The sequence below is a fragment of the Polypterus senegalus genome, chromosome 14 (assembly GCF_016835505.1).
Source record: "Polypterus senegalus isolate Bchr_013 chromosome 14, ASM1683550v1, whole genome shotgun sequence".
NCBI classification, from domain to species: domain Eukaryota; kingdom Metazoa; phylum Chordata; class Cladistia; order Polypteriformes; family Polypteridae; genus Polypterus; species Polypterus senegalus.
Window position 1 is genome coordinate 101,123,893 of NC_053167.1, and position 18,877 is coordinate 101,142,769.

The following is an 18,877-nucleotide window of genomic DNA, read 5'->3' on the forward strand; positions in this document are numbered from 1 at the left end:
GGTGTCCCCTGTCGTCTTCCCAGCACTTCCTGGTGTGGCGGAAGTGCTGGGCTCCAGGGTTCCTCAGGCACCTGGGCGCCGCCTGGTGGTGGCCACGGGCCCCTACAGGGTTGGGCTTCCAAGCCCTCTACCCGTGGCCCCCAATACAACCAGGGCGATCACCCCCTCGTGGTCTGGAGGAAGCACAAGCCCTCCTCTGGTCCTCCTGTGCGTCCCGGCCAGGCTCCAGACCTGACCGGGGACCACAATATATATATATATATATATATATATATATATATATATATATATATATATATGTATAATCCAACGTCTTTCTGTATGTCTGTCCGATTTTCACAAGAGAACTACTTAACAGGTTTTTTTCTATAATTTGCTTGAACATTCCTGTTGATTTTGTGACTTCTCTCATCGCGGTAAGTATCATAGTTCAGTTGTGGCACCAATTTATTCATGTGAATGCAAGAGAGACAGGCTGCGGGCTGAGGGGAGGGGGAGGCGGGACCTCAAGAGTAGGGAGCTAGGCGGGCTATTCTCACTCATGCGCCAGCCTCCATTCGAGTCGCTCTACCTCTTGCCATGTGTTGGAGTGTACCTTGCCGCTGCTTAGCTAGCAATACCTGTTTGTTCAGCAGACAGACTGTGAAAGAGTAACGTTTGACATTTTTGAGAGAGAGATCACAGCTACGTGTGTTTTAGACAGTACTTGCACATTAGCAGAGATATCAGGTGCTCTTCTCCCCACGTTTGTTTGACATTGGAGTGTACCTACCTTCCGCTTGGCCAGAGATACTTTGCCATCTTTTTACATTTTTGGCAAAGAGATCACAGCTACAGTCTCACCCCTGATAGCAAAACCAAAAATATTGTATATCAAGATGCCCTTGGATACGAAAGCTATCAATATAAATTCTTCTCAATACAAATTATTACATTTTTTAAAAAAATTTTATTGATTTTTAAAGTTTGTCTTGTTTCACTACTACGCGGACGTAGCCACGGGGGACAGCTAGTATAGGATAAATGTATTTATTACTTTTCAACAATATTTTCTTCCTGATTTTCATTGTTCTTTTTCCAGGTTTTCCTGTTGTTTAACCAATTATTTACTAATTAGTGGGACTGACGCTAGAGTAGTTGTAGCCTTTCATCATGCAGCGTTGTTTTCCCTGGTGTCTACTCTGCTTCTTTTAATTATTAGTTGTGGGGCGTCCTAGAAACTATTGAAATCGTCAGAAAAGAAAATTGAAATGTAGAAATGCCAGGTAATTGAAAGGAACTACTCTGGAGTTCTCTCTCCTAGGAGGTTTAGTTTTGCTGACGTGCTTGCCTCACTTGTGTATTAGCAGCAGGAAGAAACGTAAAAGGGATACCATTTTGCTGATGTACTCGCCATGCTTCTGTAATAGCAGATAAGCGAGTGACTCTCTCTTCAGATGTTTCGTTTTGCTGATGTGCTGGCCTTTTTTGCGTATCCTCGGAGGTGGAGCCCTTAATCCGACTTCAACTGTCACTTCCAGGCCAGACAGACACACAAACGTCCACGTGCAGATGTTTATATATACTGTAGATGTTAAGATATATATACCACATACACTCGCGTACAAGTCAGATCTTGAAACCCAAAAAATCGATCATAAAATCAGACCCCAAAATATACGCCCGTTCAAAAATACGACACTTCGTGGTTTTTTACATTTTCTTGCTTCCTCCAATCTCACACCAGTTTTTCAGACACATTGAATTTTGTTGCAGCATCGCAGTTACCAATTTCTTTCGCAACAGCAACAACTTTTCATTTAAAAGCAGCTTCATATTTTCCTCTGATTGAACGCTCCATCGTAGATAAGGGATGCTCTTATGATAAAAATGTATGAGGGTGTGAGATACAAAAAACACAAAACAGTGCAAACGTCACTTCAGAATAGTTTGTGTATTACTGTGTGGTCACGTAGGCACAATACATAGAATAAAAGGCAGTGTGCTCTGTGGTTACTCTCTCAAGTGGGTGTTAGCGTATCGTAATCTCTCGGACCAATGAGTTTTCCGCATTCGACTTATATGGCCAACATTATAAAATACAGGAAATTATACAGTAAAATCATGCCCTGACTTATCCGCGTATATATATATATATTGTCACGCATGCGCGACTAGGAGACCGCGGATGGATCTTAAAACACATCAAAGGACGTTTGCCGGCGGGGAATGGTGGGGTACTAACCTTGTTTCTTTGTTTTCCAGGACTAAAGACGCTCCACCATAAGACCTTGCCCGCAGTACGTTCACTTCCGCCCTTCCTCCGCCATCTTCCCTGACGTCAGCAGTCCCATCATCCATCACGCCTCCTTCCCAGCATTCCTGCACTTCCGGCTCCTCCCATATAAAAATGACCGCCAATGCCTAGTATGGCGTCGCGCATGAATGTTGTTTATTTGTGTTTTGACCCTGCATTTATTTTCTGAAAAGTCTGGAGTGTCGACAATAAAGGGGCCGGAAAACCCCAAACCTTTTTGTTGTCTCCTGTTACATCTTTTACAATATATATATATATATATATATATATATATATATATATATATATAGGGTAACCTACAGATGTGTTCTTTTTTATTTAGGAAAACCAACAAAATAGGTATTGTTAGGGTCAGAAAAAAGTTAAAACCGTAAGATCTACTGCATAGTGTCAAAGGCAAAATGAGAAGCAATACTTGAAGAAAAACAAAATCAGACAAGAGTCAAAAAATAAACGAAGCAGAAAGCATAACTAACCTCAAAATTGAGTGTCAAAAGGGTTTTTGGAATCTGTACACTCGGACAGGGAAATTGTCTTATGGGTGACATTTTAAACCCATCACATCAGTAGTGTAGGTCACGACCTCTGAGGGTACGCCCCTAACAGCACAGTAGCTACCCTAATTGTGGGAAGACAAAATATTGGTGAGCGCTAATAAGCAGGATGATAGGGAAAACAATACCAAATAATTCAGAAGAACAAAAATAAAATTTAAAAGAAAAACCTAGGGCTATAGAAACCCACAAAATGAGTGCTCAACCTCTTAAACTGATGCAGAACAACACCTGAAAAATGAATAATAAAATCATTCATAACAGTAAATTCTCATACTTTTTTAAATGTGTGAGCATATTCAAGAGAACAAGAAAAGTTTATGCAAAGGCAATACTTCTGATAATTACAGTCATATTGAGAGGTTGGTTGGAATGATAGCTAGCAGAAATTGTGAGGTTCAAGGAACTGATTTTAATATTCTTACTGTAAATAGAAGCCTTCCTTTACCACATCTCTAAACTGTGTTATGGCAGCTCCTCTCCTTTTGACCCATGGTATCTGTCAGTTTACACAGTTTAAGTAATAATTCTTTTTTTATTCAACCAATGTGTCTGTATGATAAATGTCAGATGTGCCATTAGCAATACACTGAAACATAAAAGAAAAAAGGGTGAAGCTTATAGCAGGTGTCAAAAGCATGAAGAATCTAACAGGTAAATACTGGTACTTAGAAAGTGAACACAAGAGACATCTTTCAAGATGTGGCTCATGTCACCTCTCTCTGTCTTTTAGTTTTTGATTCATAGCAAAGCATTAATGTTAGATGGAGTGCAGCTTTTTTTTCTTTTTATAACAAAGATTAATAATTAACCAAGAAAAGTGAAGTTTTGGGGCAAAAAAAGCTTTGTTAAAAAGATTTTAAGTAATAAAAGAGATTTAATTTTTTGGGTTTATTTCTATATTGTATTCTATATGTCTGGAGTGATAGCAGCATGAAAGGGTGTTTACTATACCATATAATCCTGAAGTATAATGTGCTCAATATGTTTGATTTGTTACTACTGTGTTTCTTGACAAAAAAAAGACAAAATGGTTTATGGTAGGGGTTTTATTATACAGTATCACATTTTGCCTTGGCAGCAAAACATCTTTTGAATTCATCATATCTGTACAAGCCCTGAAGTGCAAATTGAGATCTTAAAGGGGCAGGCGATTTCAAACTAAGAAGCTGTGTGTTCAGATCTACAAGTAGGCGTTCTGCATAGAGTCTCTGCTTGATTGGGGGGTGCTGCTTTATGTAAACAGGGTTGGTGTGTTTAGATGGGCTGCGTTTAAATTGAGAATGCTGCACTAGTTTGAGAGATTCTGTGTAGCAGACTGTATTCCAAAACAAATGTAGCACTCTCTTTAGTGAAGCTGTTTCTGATTTCCACTAAATTGGAGTGAGCGTGCTGTTCACGTGACCCTCATCATCAGGTCCTTCCATGAAAACCCTAAATACAAAGAGGACTGTTTGACTTATGTTAGGTAGATTGCCCAGAGGGGACTGGGCGGTCTCGTGGTCTGGAAACCCTACAGATTTTATTTTTTTTCTCCAGCTCTTGGAGTTTTTTTTTTGTTTTTTCTGTCCACCCTGGCCATCGGACCTTACTTATTCTATGTTAATTAATGTTGACTTATGTTTATTTCTTATTGTGTCTTCTATTTTTCTATTCATTTTGTAAAGCACTTTGAGCTACATTTTTTTGTATGAATATGTGCTATATAAATAAATGTTGATTGATTGATTGATTGGTTCATTGGATACACTGAAATCCAAAAGGTCTTCCTCTGTTGGAAGGATGCAGCCATAGTAGACATCTCAGACTTGGATCTTGAAGGGCCACTGTGGCTGTAGGTTCACTGCAACCAATCTCTTAAATAAAAGACAGAGTGGTTGCTTTTAATTAAACTTTCTACTTATTTATATGACTCACTCGCTATGCTACCCATCTAAGACAGGTTGAAATTAGCAATTAATGTAGACATTAATGTTAAACTTTTGCAGCGCACGGTCTCTATTATATGCCATTTGGTATGGGATTCAAACAAGCAGTGTTAATGTTTGTGATGAGCTGTCTGTTGGAATGACAACATTCTATCACTAAAAATGTTTGCGATGCACCATCTCATTGAATGATAGAGACATAATAACTAGACAGATCCAACAGACACAGACATTTCTGTTATTACAGATTTTTCTTGTCTTTGTTATATTTGTATAACTGGTCATTTCTACTCATGAGCATTAATTAATTAGAATAGAAGTAAATTGATGTCAATCAATCAAAAACATCAGTAAACATCCTAAAGAAAAGATCAGCTATGCTTACTTAGGCCACATTACTATTGATCGTGAGCAACAGAGGGTGACTTTGGATACCTTGTCAAGATTATGTTGGTTATCTGTAAATTGAAAGGTCTACTCTACAGACTATTAAAAATATATAAATGAAAGACCTGAGTGTGTGTGTGTGTGTGTGTGTGTTTTGAGTGAGGGGAATTGCAGTCTGCTCTGCTCAGACCACAGCCACTAGATGGCACATGCATGCACTTTTTCATTTTTTCCACGCCTGCATACACCTCACTATGAAGGGCCTGCATGCTGTAAACGTCACTGTTGAGCTAATGGCACAGAAGCAAAGGAAGCAAACACCGCGGCTCAACAGCATGCAAGTGAAACACCTCAGCAGTGGAGGACAAGGCTGGAAGTTTTTATTAAAAACATTGTCTATCTGGAGGTATTTTCTCAAGACAAAGATTAATAGGACTTATATGCAAGTATCACCAGTGTCTTCTTACAAAAGCCAGTGAGGCAGCAAGTACAGGAGGGTTCACATTCTCTAACATCGGTAATTGTTCAGAGTTAGCTGACGCTAAGTTCACCAATATAGTAGAACTGCTAGGGCGTCTTTCGGTTGTTTTTTTGTCTCAAAGACCACATGCAGCTAGGACTGTATAACAGTAATATTATTTGATTTCTTTCAGTAAAGTAAAAACACAACTTTTCTTAATTTCTTTCAAATTCCTCTATCTGTTGTACCATAGCCTTCGTTACACATTTAATCCAATGTACATTATATATTAGGTTCACCTGATTCACAGTGAGTCCATGAGCAAATGTTAAATAAAGTAAGTGTTGTATACCTGCAAAACAAGTTTCAGTTCAGCCAACACAGGACTCTAGCTGGGGCCCTGCAAAAGAATCAATGCCATTCTGTTTCTGCAGCTACTCCTGCCATTACATGTTGCACCCATTCTGAACGTGATAGCAGCTTTTCATTCCTTTAAATGTAAAAGGTTATCAGAAGTATCAAACCTGATAATTAGATAATCTTCAGCGACCAGACTATCAGACGTAGACCAGTCACTCTTACTGTTTTATTTCGGCCAAGAGCGCTGATAAAGTAATTTATCCTGCTGAAGTTAGAGACATACAACATCTATCTGAAACTGTAATCAAGTCTCAGGCAATGGCTGCCCAAGGTAAATCAAAGTCCTCGAGCAGTTTTTCTCCAGAATATATATTATTCTTTGGTGGTGTATTAATGGACTAGGTTTCAACTTTTTTTTAGCTGGCTGTATTTTCTCTTAACTTTACTTAAACTTGATATTCAGCCCTTTTTGATAATCTGTTTTGCAGAGTACAACACAGGACAAATGCCACACAGTGTAAAAAAAAAAGTGTGTATATGTGCTTGAGTAAAATTACATTCAGCTAGAACTACTGCTGCAGAATGTTAAAAGCCACAGCTTCTTAATAAAGTCAAATGTATTTTTGTGCTCCTTCAAATAAATATCATTAAATTTGGCTGCTGGGGCGATATTTGTTCTTGTCTTGAGTAGAACTCTGGTCCCATCATTCAGTTATTGAAATATTGTTTTCATAGTACTGTTGGGTTTTTAATATATGAAAACCATTCATAACTAAATTGAAAATCGACATGCAAGAGCTGTCTTAAGTAAAAATAGTTTTTTTTTCCTTTAAAATGTTGAAGTTTTAAATTATACATCCTTACAGTGTATATTAAAATTGTTTCATGGCTCAATCATAAATATTAACGGTGTCTATATAATGAGAAGTTGTAATGTACTTGTGGCCCAACCTGCTCTTGCTGTCTCCACACCCCAAAAATGCCAAAGAAGCTTTAAAAATTGAAGGTATTATGCCAAATGAATAGAGAAAGTTTCAGTGCTTTGGAGGGAAAGCCCAACAAATGAAGTAGTACAGCAAAAATTAAAAGACCCTTGACGCTTCTTCTTGTTTATACCTTCTACCTTTCTCCCGACTTGTGCCACTTATCTTCTCTTTGTCCCTGCCAAGTGAACTCTCATCCACACTCCTCCTAAACTCCAAGTACACCAACACAGTGACCACTGGCCTCTTTCATACCCTGTCCCTAGGCCACTGCTAACATCACTTCCACTCTCCTCTGAAGTATTTCCACTACAGGCATAACCTTAGAAACAACATGGGGTTGTCCACGCAAGGTGCCATCTGGCAGCCTCAGGTATCCCTGCTACACTGCTGATCCATTTCTAACCCAAGGATCAGACAAGTCTGCAGGGAATTCAATAGCAAGAGTTTCAGGGCTGCACTCTGTTATTGTGTACTCCCCATTGTCCATCTACTTTATTTACATCCCTTAATGCTTTTGCTTGCATCTCCACCTGATGCCTGAGCAGGGTACCTTTGGCCTTCTGTCTGGGATATGTTCCCATGCCTGTTGATACAGACTTTAACCTCGATGACCTTGACCGTACTTATTTTACCCTCAATTACCATTATAGGCACGTAAAAATGAAAATCTGTAAGACTGCTCATTTCAATTATTATCAGAATTATGGTAAAGTGTAAATTTGTTTCTTTCACGTATAAATTACACTGTAACTACTATGTAATTACCTGTATAAGTACAGCGTAACTACAAGTTATTACTCCGTACTTACTGTGTAATACATAGTAATGTTATAGTTAATTATTCAGTTGCAGTGATAACTGCATAGGTTTTCGATGATATTTCGAGATCTGTTTTAATTGGTGAAAACACCTTTGCAAAATAGTTAATGATTTTGCCTCACAGATCCATTATCCTGAGATGGAATTCTGTCTGGAGGCTCCAGCAGACCCCCGTGACCCTGTGTTAGGATATAGCGGGTTGGATAATGGATGGATGGATATGTGTGTAAAATTTGTATGTTCTACCCATGTGACCCTATGTCTTCTTCATGGGTTTTACTGCCACATTCCAGGGACATGTAGATTGGGTTACGTGGCCATATGTGTAAGAGTGTGAGTGCTGGTATGTTTGTCAGTGGGCCTTGTATTGGGATGGCTCCCCATTCTAGGCTGTTTCCTGCCTTGTGCCCGGTGATACTTGGAATGGATCTGCGACTCTGTGTACCTTGATTGAATGATGCAAGTCTGGCATTTTATGTTAAGGTTGGGTTTAATAATAGCCCAAAAAATCAACAATAAATAGTGTAACACAATTACAAGAATGTGACAAATACTTGTTTAAGCAAAACATGTCAAGGATGTACCCCTCTAAATTTTTGGAAAAAGTGTTAACCACTTTGCGAAGGCGTTTTCACCATTTAGAAAAGATCTTGAAATATCATTGAAAACCTATGCAGTTATTCCTGCAATTCTCCATTACAATTTCCCAGACCATGGAACATCTGTTACATAGTTGTAGTTACATACCCTAATGTTTTTATTACATTTTGAAAGTAAAGATACAATGTAACTATGTAAGTACACTTGCTTTTGGATCAGTGATAAATTGTTATATTGTAATTATATAAACTGTGGAATAACATTTACAACTGAGTAATTAACTATAACGTTACTTTGTATTACACAGTAAGTACGGAGTAATGACTCATAGTTACACTGTGCGTATAGAGGTAATTACATAGTAGTTACAGTATAATTATGAACACTTAATGTAAAGTGTTACCAAATATTTTTATTGGTTGGGAATTGTGCATCCAGGTAAGTTGTGTTAGCATACCATTAACAACTAAGACTCTGTGCACACTTCTACATTTTCATTTAAAAACGCATTCATCAGGTTCCATTTTCATCTTTTATCTACACTACCCCAGAGTTCTCAATCCATGAAAGCAGTTACTTTTGAAAATGCTCACCTTAACTGTATAGTTCTGAAAATGTGGCCTCAGTGTCGTGGTGTGGACTGGTGGAAGTTACGTTTTTCCAAAATACCAACTCTAATTCTACTCTGATTTGTTTCTGCTTATTATGAAGGCCTTCGCTGATTGGATTTTGCTTATTACAATGTGTCATTCTGTGATTAGATACCCTTCATGGACGAAAACCATATTCCGACATAGTGGACATAGAGGAGTTGCTTTCCATGGCGCCTGTTGTGTTGTTTAAATATAAGCATCTAAATTGAATTTTGTACAGTCTGAATGCTGTATACATTCACAAAAGGCTAATAATTTACTAGCCCCTGAGATTTAGCGATTAATCCCATGGCTGGTGTCGTTACTATCCCTTCGGAGATTTATTTTGCTAATGGGCACATGCCCTGTGTAGGCGAAGATCTATGTCCTACTGTTTGGTTTTTAGGTTGTTTTAGTGTAGACGGAGATACTTTTCATAAATTTTATGAAAACACTAGTGAGGACAGAGATTGTAAATATAGTAGCGTGGATATAGCTTTAAATATACAGTAACAGAATGAATCCATTGTCTTACTCGGCTTATTCTTATTCCAATGTTTGACGGCAGTATGTCAGAGCCTGCTCTAACAGCATTGGGGTCAGGATGGGACTCAACCTGCCTGGGACACACCAGTTCAGCTGACACATAGTCACTCATATGCCTGTAATATACATTTTACAATACTTCAACAGAAACTGTGCAAAGCAAATCTTGGCACAAAATCATTGATGCAGTTTTCTGAAGCCTGCTGGGCCTCTGAGTTATTGGTCTGCAGGGCTGTCTGAGCTGGGTAGGCGTGGGTGCTAATTGCTCATTCGGAATCTTATTTTGTGTTCTCTGGATTGAATTGTTTTTGCTTTCTGTGATGTGGTTTTAAGCTTAGTTTAAAATATAATAATTTAATAACAGTTTTTTTTTTCTTTTTGTCATGTAATCTTTTAGAGCATGAGTCAAATATACAGTTACTCTCTGTGCATTTACAATTCTGCCCATTTGTGTCTTTTCATTTGTCTCTAGATTTTCAGTGCAATGAAACTTCCTCAAATCAGGAATCCAGCACTTCCAGCAAAATCAGACATGCCACCATCTTACCATTCCAAAATTGCACTGATTGGCTGTGGACCAGCCAGTATGAGCTGTGCCACTTTTTTGGCAAGGCTAGGTTATGATGACATCACTATATTTGAGAAGCAAAACTTTGTTGGAGGTTTAAGGTAGGTATTCCATCCATCCATTTTCTAACCCGCTGAATCCGAACAGGGTCACGGGGGTCCGCCGGAGCCAATCCCAGCCAACACAGGGCACAAGGCAGGAACCAATCCTGGGCAGGGTGCCAACCCACCGCAGAGGTAGGTATTTGTTTTTTAAATAATTTAAATACTGAGCGGTTTCGTTACTTTCACACTGTAGCTCAATTGCAATTTTTTCACTCATATGTCACATGGATCTGATCTTTTTAGAGAAGTGTGTAAAACAAAAAATCATTTTGAGTGTTAAATGAAGCTTTTAAATTGGATTTTGGCTACTTTTGTATGTGGTAATAAAATCCAAATACACATATGTGACTGGAATGTGACCAGTGTCTGAATGCTTGCATTTGAAATTATATGGAAGTTTACCCTACATTTGTGCTTAATTCGTTTATATGATTTTTATCTTGTCTCTTTACTGAAAACCAAGGATGATAATACCAACTCTGTGTGCCAAATAAAAGAACACAAAGTGGCAGACTTTAATTAGAATCTAAGACCACTGACATCACTCAATAAAGTCCATTGGAAATAACATGCCATAAATGGGGATTTTTCATCTAAACAGTGTTTGAATGCTTGAATTGGAAATTGTGTGGAAGTTTGCACTCCCCTACCCTACATCTGTACTTAATAGTTTATATGATTTTCATCGTATCTCTACACTGAAGAAGATGGATGATAGTACCAACTCAGCATGTCAAATGAAAGAACACAAAGTGGCAGACTTTAGGACAACTGACATCACTCATTAGATCCCATTGGAAATCAGGTCAGGTGAGGTTCGGGTGCCACCACCAGTACAGTGTTGCCACACCCACCACACAACAAAACAGCTCGGGATCCTGGTTGGCAACCCCCCCAGCAGACAAGCAGTCCAGTCTCACCCTTTGGAATTGACCCTCTATTTGCCACAGCCAGGTGTTACGTGGGCGTCCCCTTGGCCTGTTCCAGCCAGTATGGCCTTTAACAATGAGGATCTTCTGGACTGGACCACCCTTGGGGAATTTCTCCAAAGAGACACAGTAACGAAGGAGTCCAGTCTTCGTCTGAGGTCACTGGAAAGCATCCGTGTCTTGCAACCATATAGCAAGATGGGAAGCACCAGGACTCTAAAGACTTGGACTTTTATCCTTTTTCATAGATATCAGGAGTGCAACACACTCCTTTCCAGCGACCTCATAACCCTCAATGCTCTCCCAATCCTGTCTACTGACCACATAGGAAGAGTTACCAGAGACATGAATGTCACCACCAAGGTGAGTAAGTCTACGATCAACTGCATCTTGGCACTGAGAGTTCTCATGGAGTGCAAACGCGAATATCGGTAGAGTTTCTCTGCAGCCTTTGTCGATTTTCGTAAAGCCTTCAACTCAGTTAATCAAGCTGCCCTGTGGGCCATCCTGAGTGTTCACGGGATCCCCTCATGGTTGCTGAATATCATGGTTGGCCTGTACACTGGTACTGTGAGTGCTGTGCTGAGTGGAGGCAGAATCTCAGTGTTTTTCCCAGCTGATTCTTGGGTTCATCAGGGGTGTGTTTCGCTCCTACTCTGTTCAATGCTTGCATGGACTGGGTGTTGGGCAAGGTCGTGGGGTCCAGCAGCTGTGGGGCATCTGTTGGTGAAGAAAGATTCACTGATCTTGACTTTGCTGATGATGTTATGATCTTTGCGGAGTAAATGGAGGGTCTGATCGGGGCACTCAAGAGACTGAGTGAGAAGTCTGAGTGTCTGGGCTTGCGAGTGTCCATGATAAAAACCAAGATCCAAACCTTTAATGACCTCTTGGGCAAAGCCAGCAGCAGTGTGCCTGTCATGCCGTGAGAATGTCGACCATTAAAAATGACCTGCCTTAAATCGGTATTTTACTGGGAGGTTCAGCACACAGATGTTGACTTAAGTATCAAATGTCACCTTTGATATTTTAATATTGTCAAAACCCTTCACATTTCAGTCACATCAGCCCCATCTCCTTTATTGTGTCCACAGGTTTCCACATACACACACGATGGTGATGATAGCATTCAATCCAACAGCTAGGATTTTTCAGGTTTTTTTCCCTGCCATCATGAGCTGACAAATACTTGTATGTCCTGCACTGAAAATAACATTCACAGCAGGGATGTTAAAATTTGAGAAATGTTAGAAATGTTTTCTAGAAAGAGTCAAAAACTTGTAGATGTTTACAAGGAATGTTTAACTTGCTGTCAAACCACAAAAGCACAGAATTAGAAAGTTTAATTTTCAGCATATTTTTGTGTATTCTGCATATCATTGGAAGATCTTGCTGACGACACTGTGTCTCTGTAATATCTGCTAGCATGACAGGAAGGCCTCACGATTTATTTCATATTTTATGTTTCTGTAGCTGGTTGATAGCTGAACATTGGGAGGGCAAGTCTAAAATGCAGCAAATGGGTTCTCCTCTTTGCTATTTGGGTGTCTTTCTCCTTTTTCCTTTCTTGTCTGTCATGCCAACTCGGTTTTACTTGATTAAAGAAAATCAAGACTCAAGCGGGTTACTGAATACACACACATCTCACCACAGTCCTCTTCCTATGCACTCTCTCGCTCTCTCTCTTGCACTCCATGCTGGAAAGAGCAGCATGACAGATATGAACAGTGATTATAAAGTGGCTTGAGGCTAATGGCTGATTTTCTTTTTAGCCCTTCTGCCTCATTTAAACTTTTATAAAAGAAGGAATAAAGTAAAAAAAGGATTTGAACTGTGATCTGGGATGAAGTTTATTAATAGATTTAAACTACACAATGTAAGGAGTATTGCAGTCCATGGTTTACAAACATGTTTGCTCATATCTCAAAGGCAAAGGAAAGGAATAAGTGACCCATATAACGGAGGGCTACAGTTGCCAATGTATATCGTATATACTCGCGTCTAAGTTGGGTCTGGAAACCTGACCATAAAATCAGACCCCGACTTATACGCCTGCTCAAAAATGCAACACTTAAATTTTATTTTTTTACATCTTCTTGCTTCCTCCAATCTTACATCAGTTTCAGAGACGCATCAAATTTTGTTGCAGCAGTGCAGTTACCAATTTCTTTCGCCACAGCAACAACTTTTAACTTAAAATCAGCTTCATATTTTCTTCTGATTGAACGCTCCATCATAGATAAGCGATGCTCATATGATAAAGGTATATGAGAGTGTGAGATACACAAAACAGTGCAAATGTCGCTTCCGAATAGTTTGGGTGTTACCGTGTGGTCACGTAGGCACAATACATAGCAAAAAAAAGGCAGTGTGCTCCGTGGTTACTCTTTCAGGTGGGCGTTAGCATAGCATAATCTCTTGGATCAATTGCATGAGTTTTCCACATTTGACTTATATGACCAGCATTATAAAATACTGGAAATTATATGGTAAAATAGAGCTCTGACTTATCTGTGGGAGAACTTATCCAGGAGTATTTACAGTATGACTCTAACGCTGATCCACTGGGAGCTTACTTCCCACCGCTGTTTGCAGCCTTTTTTCTTCCTTTCACAACTGACCCATTGACGGAGCGGCATATTTGTTTCATATTAATGTTTTCATTTTTAAAAAATTTTTACATTATGTTTACATGAAAAGGTTTTAGCCTGGTAAAAAGTGTGCGGAATTAGAAATTGCTGTGGTCGTAAAAAAATCTCTGATTATCAAGGGGAGAGGATGAGTGTAAAGCTTCTGAGTGGTAGCTTTTGAGCAGTGGTGATGAAGCTTTTTCAGTTGCCAATCCGAAACTGGGGTGCTGTACTTCTAAATGGCACAACCACTTCCTCTATTCTGACTTTTAAATCGCGTCTAAAGTCTCACCTTCTTATTCCAACTTTTGGAGGTGTAGTATGGTGTTATTTTCTTGTGATGTCAGTTGTGGGAATGGGAGTGTTCCTTTGGCTTGGTTTTTAGAGGATTAGCATTTGGAGGAAAACAAAAACTCCAGTTAACAATGCTCATCCCAAAATGACACCTTGAGGTGGTTAACATTTGGAATACTTTGGAGTCAAATTATGGCTAACACTTTCAATGGCAGCAATCTCTCCTGTGTAATCAGACCATACATTCTTGGCTCCTTTCAGAATTATGTAACTATCTCAGTGATCAATTGATCTTTTAAAATCATCTTTCATCTTTTTAGATTGCCAATTTTCCCTCATTCCCTTAACATTTCTGTTCCTTGATTTTACATTGTCAAAATTTTTTGCCCGTTGTCCTAATCCGCTGTATATTTTTTCTTAGCTTTCCTGTTAAAAACTTACATAATTTTCTTAATTTTTGTTTTTCAAATTATTTTCATATATAGTGGCAGGTTGCCATTCTGGCAGAAGAAATTAGAACAAGTTAGGAGACTTGGTACCTCGAGAAACAGGAATACACATTAGCAAATGGAGAGTCCTTATGCACATACAGTAAGTGTTGTATGTATAGAAGGCTTCCAGGTGGCTTAGGATTTTCTGACTTAAGTAACTGGGTTGGCTATATTTTGTAAAGATAAAAATCTTGTTCATTAAAAAAAAAAAAGTTTTAACAATTTAGGCTCTTCCATCTCCAGCTCAACATGGTTCATGCTTGGCATCCTTGAGATGTAAATGCAACTATGAGATCTTTTGCCTCTGGCTACAAAGTAAATAGTTCATATGAAAAGGAGCTTCTCCATATGCCTTGACAGAAAATGTCTTTCCGAAATCCAGCAGTGCGACAAAAAGCAGCTTCTCAAACACATAAATTAATCGAAGAAGCAAGCTGAGCTTCGTCATCTACAGCTTTCTGAAAGATTGGGTTTTTTAAATAAATGAATCCTGAGAGCAAACTGTTCCTAAAAGTACTATAAAAGACTTCCCAAAAACATGCAAGTTAATGTTATTTACATTGTTTCTCTTACCAAGGAATGTTAAAATTATACAAAATTTTAAGCACATTTAGAGAGAAGATCATTTTTGATAGTAATATGCACAACAAAAAAAGTGTAAGAAATATGCAAAAATGTATCATGTTTACCTCCCATATTTTGCTCTTTATGCTCCCAAGATGACAACATGCATTTCTGTGCAAATTTCAAAGCTTATACTGTATACAGTGCATCTTATCCCTTACACTCTGCTGACATCATCTCATTTTTGGAGAATTAGACAGACAAGAATGCCCTAATCCCATAAAATTCAGTTTCTTCCTGTGAATTTCTAGTTGATTCCAGGTCACCTGAGAGATATATAATCTCTAAAGCCATCTGCTTCAACAGGTCCCACTCTGTCTGATTGAGAAGTTGAAATGCTTTGCCTAAGTTTTCAGTTGCTTTTCAAGTTAAGACTGTAGTAGTAGTAGTTTATTTTAGTGGGTTAGCCATTATGGATATAATGAGAAGTCACACCTGACTTCTCATTGCAAGTTACGACTGAAAATGTTGATGGACTGATGAATCGACACTTATTCCTGGCATTTTAGCTTATATTTCACCACAGATGTTTGGTACAACAGTCGTAGTGCTCTTGTCAGATCTCCTCTACCTTCTCTACTCTTACCTGTCAATAAGACCCATCCATCCATTATCCAACCCACTACATCGTCACTACAGGGTCACTTTGGTCTGCTGGAGCCAATCCCAGCCAGCACAGGGTGCAAGGCAGGAAACAAACCCCGGGCAGGGCGCCAGCCCACCGCAGCAATAAGGCCCTGAGATACTTAAACTCCTCCACCTGGGGTAATTGCTTTTCCGCTCCTACAAAGAGCAAGCTACTGCTTTCCAAGAAAGTGCCATGACTTTTAGCTTCAAATGAGGTAAAGAGAATATCATCTCCAAATTATTAAAATGCACTCCTTAGATTGGATACTGTACTGTGCCTGGATTACCATGTCCATGAAATTAATTAGCAAAAGAGAAGACACATTACAACACTTGGCACTTACATTTGATTGCATACAACTTTATTAATCCCAAGGGGAAATTTAGATTTCAAGTATAGAAACAGAGTCTTGCATCACAAATGCAAGAATCAAATGGTGGGTGATAGTGCCCTTTGAAATCCATGCCATTGTAGCATCTCTCATAAGATACCAGGGAGTATCCTGTCATTGACATTTTCCAGGTTCAAAAAACATATGCGGACTGGATGGGCAAACTTGCAAAGTCCTTTAGATACATGTGCAAGGAGAAGGAACTGGTCCATAGAATATAATCCTGCATTGACCATTCAGGATCGGAGGTTCACCTGTTAGCTGCTGTCTCCATTAAAATATATAAACTCAATTGGAGGCTTTCCCAGTGACTATGAAGGAAAGCAGTATCTTAATAATTAGGGCATGTCCTCTTGTCCTTCTCTTTTTAAAAATTGGTATCATCTCTCCAGTCCCAAGCCTATAAGATAAGATGATCCTGCTTTGTATGGAATATTGAAGTGGTGTGTTACCCCAGATACCCTTCACAGTGTAAAGTGCCTATAGAATTTCTAGACAGATGTTGTCCCAATCTATATTCTATAAAGATTTTTTTTATTACTATAATTGTGACCACAGCCACAAAAATGTTCGCAATGAATCATAATGTTATCTTCCAAAAATGGTTCATGTATTTGGTTTAGAAGTTCCTCACACTGTTCCACGTTTCACAAATATTATTAATATTAATTAATTTCCAACTATATTGAGAACAGCCATAGAGAAGTCCTGCCTGCTCTTCCTCAACCATTGAGTTGGTTTTCAGAACCTTTTGTGCCTGCAACTCACTTTTATAATTTCACTAAACCTCGATATATTTGCGTCGCTTTAGTCATTGTTTCCATTGTCCTTTTTGTGGCCCACCAATACATCTCAGTCAACTTTGGTGGCCTGTGTGCTAAATATTCACACAATACCCTCTTTTTAATTTACAGTAAAGACTTCCAGCACAGTTGTAATCCATCATTAGACACTAGACTTGCTACTATACAAAACAATAATCATAATTACTTTTTGGCCACAGCTTTTAGCACCTAATGCCACTGCTAAGGTTTTAAATTATGTCCATTCAGATTCAATTGCCCTGGTCATCTCTAAGGTGAAGGATACAACATTTCAAGAGCTCTGATTTGAGTTAATTGTGAACAGATTCATTATCTAGCTATCCACAGGCCACCCTCACTACATGTTTGTTTTTCCTGGTTTATCCAGCAGACACTGTCCACCCGAGACAGCTCATCATGAATTGACCAGTTCAGAAGCACCAAATGTCAAGAATGTTGCCTTAGATAAAATGACACATCACAAATTCATTCATCAGACTTTTCTCCAATCTGCTCTGATATCAAGCAAATAGGTATACGAGCACCCTTGGATAATTTAAAAATATGTATTTACAGTATTTATCTTTGAAATTCAATATTCTGACTTATTTCCAAAAAAAGAAGAAATATTGCTTTTTTTTATTCATTTGAACATTTGCCATCATCATTACCTTTGGTTGGATTGACATTTTTTGAGCTTGTTGATCCTGTTGTCACCCATCCCAAACCCCAAAAATCTTTTTCTTACACTCTTCAAAGTCCTGGGGATCTTTTTTGGGTGATGTTAACTTTTTTCAAATCTTCTGACATCACCATCCAAGCTCTCTTCAGCCGCTTTCTTGGCCTCATCCTTGGGACCTCCATCTTGGTACTTCAACCAACCATCTTCTGCCCTTCACTCCACTTGCCCAACCCCTGTTTCTCCTCAACGCAGAACCCATAGTTTTGCCTTATTTAAACACATAGCACGGTCCTAGGTAACATAAGGATAGTGTCCAGAAAACACCTTGTACAGTTGAACCCTAAAGAGAAACATGTGTCTTTAAATGCCACACATGGTTTATAGTCATAAAAGGGCTTCTTTGTGAACCGAACCCACAGTGTGTTGCAAGTTTAATTATATTTTTTAGAAATATAATGATAATTAACTTTGTTTAATGGATGCCTGTCATATATAACTCAGTCATCACATTGAATCATTAATTATTCTAATCATGGTAGACTGTTTTTCTACTTTAAAGGTTGTTAGCAAAATTAAAATTTCAATCAACCATTTTAAATAACTAAGGCACACAAATATGTATTTTTTTTGTTCCTTAAATATAATAATAATGAGATGCAGACCAAGGGGAGTGAAGCAAAAGTAAAAGCATACTATCAATGCGTTAATGCTTTAAACCGCTTGAAAGGTCATGAAATAAAGATTATTAACTATGATAACCTTTGGTATGGAAATTCTCTAGAGCATTTCTATGCATGTCAGTGTCTAGGACTTGTCTAGTGAGCGTGACTGACCCCCATCTTGTTTTGCTGAAGGGTAGTTTGCATCTCACTGTTGATCGATACATTCAGAATATGGTTAGAAGGTCAAAACATACTTGCGTAATGTTACAATTAATCAAAATCTGCATTGGGAAACAAATTGTTTGCTTACATGGAGTTGTAATCACTTTTAAACCAATATTATTGTACTTACATTTGCTTAGGCGAGCATAGTTCTGCTGGGTTGTACTGAATCAGATTTTTTTTTCATTTTGGTTTTCTTTTTTTACTTTCACAATTATTAACACTTAATTTGAAGAATGCAATTGTCCACATCATTAGTTGAAAAAATTACCAGTTGCACA

At 38.6% G+C, this 18,877-nt stretch overlaps 1 protein-coding gene across 3 annotated transcripts in view; it reads left to right on the forward strand.

The window, feature by feature from the left end:
• The window catches only part of LOC120514913 (dihydropyrimidine dehydrogenase [NADP(+)]-like), a 1,294,590-nt gene that overhangs the window by 443,171 nt on the left and 832,542 nt on the right, over nucleotides 1-18,877 (forward strand). For all 3 annotated transcript variants that reach the window (XM_039735551.1, XM_039735552.1, XM_039735553.1), the window contains one exon: nucleotides 10,041-10,237. In XM_039735551.1, the coding sequence (XP_039591485.1) occupies nucleotides 10,041-10,237 (197 nt within the window). The remainder of the gene's footprint in view (nucleotides 1-10,040; nucleotides 10,238-18,877) is intronic.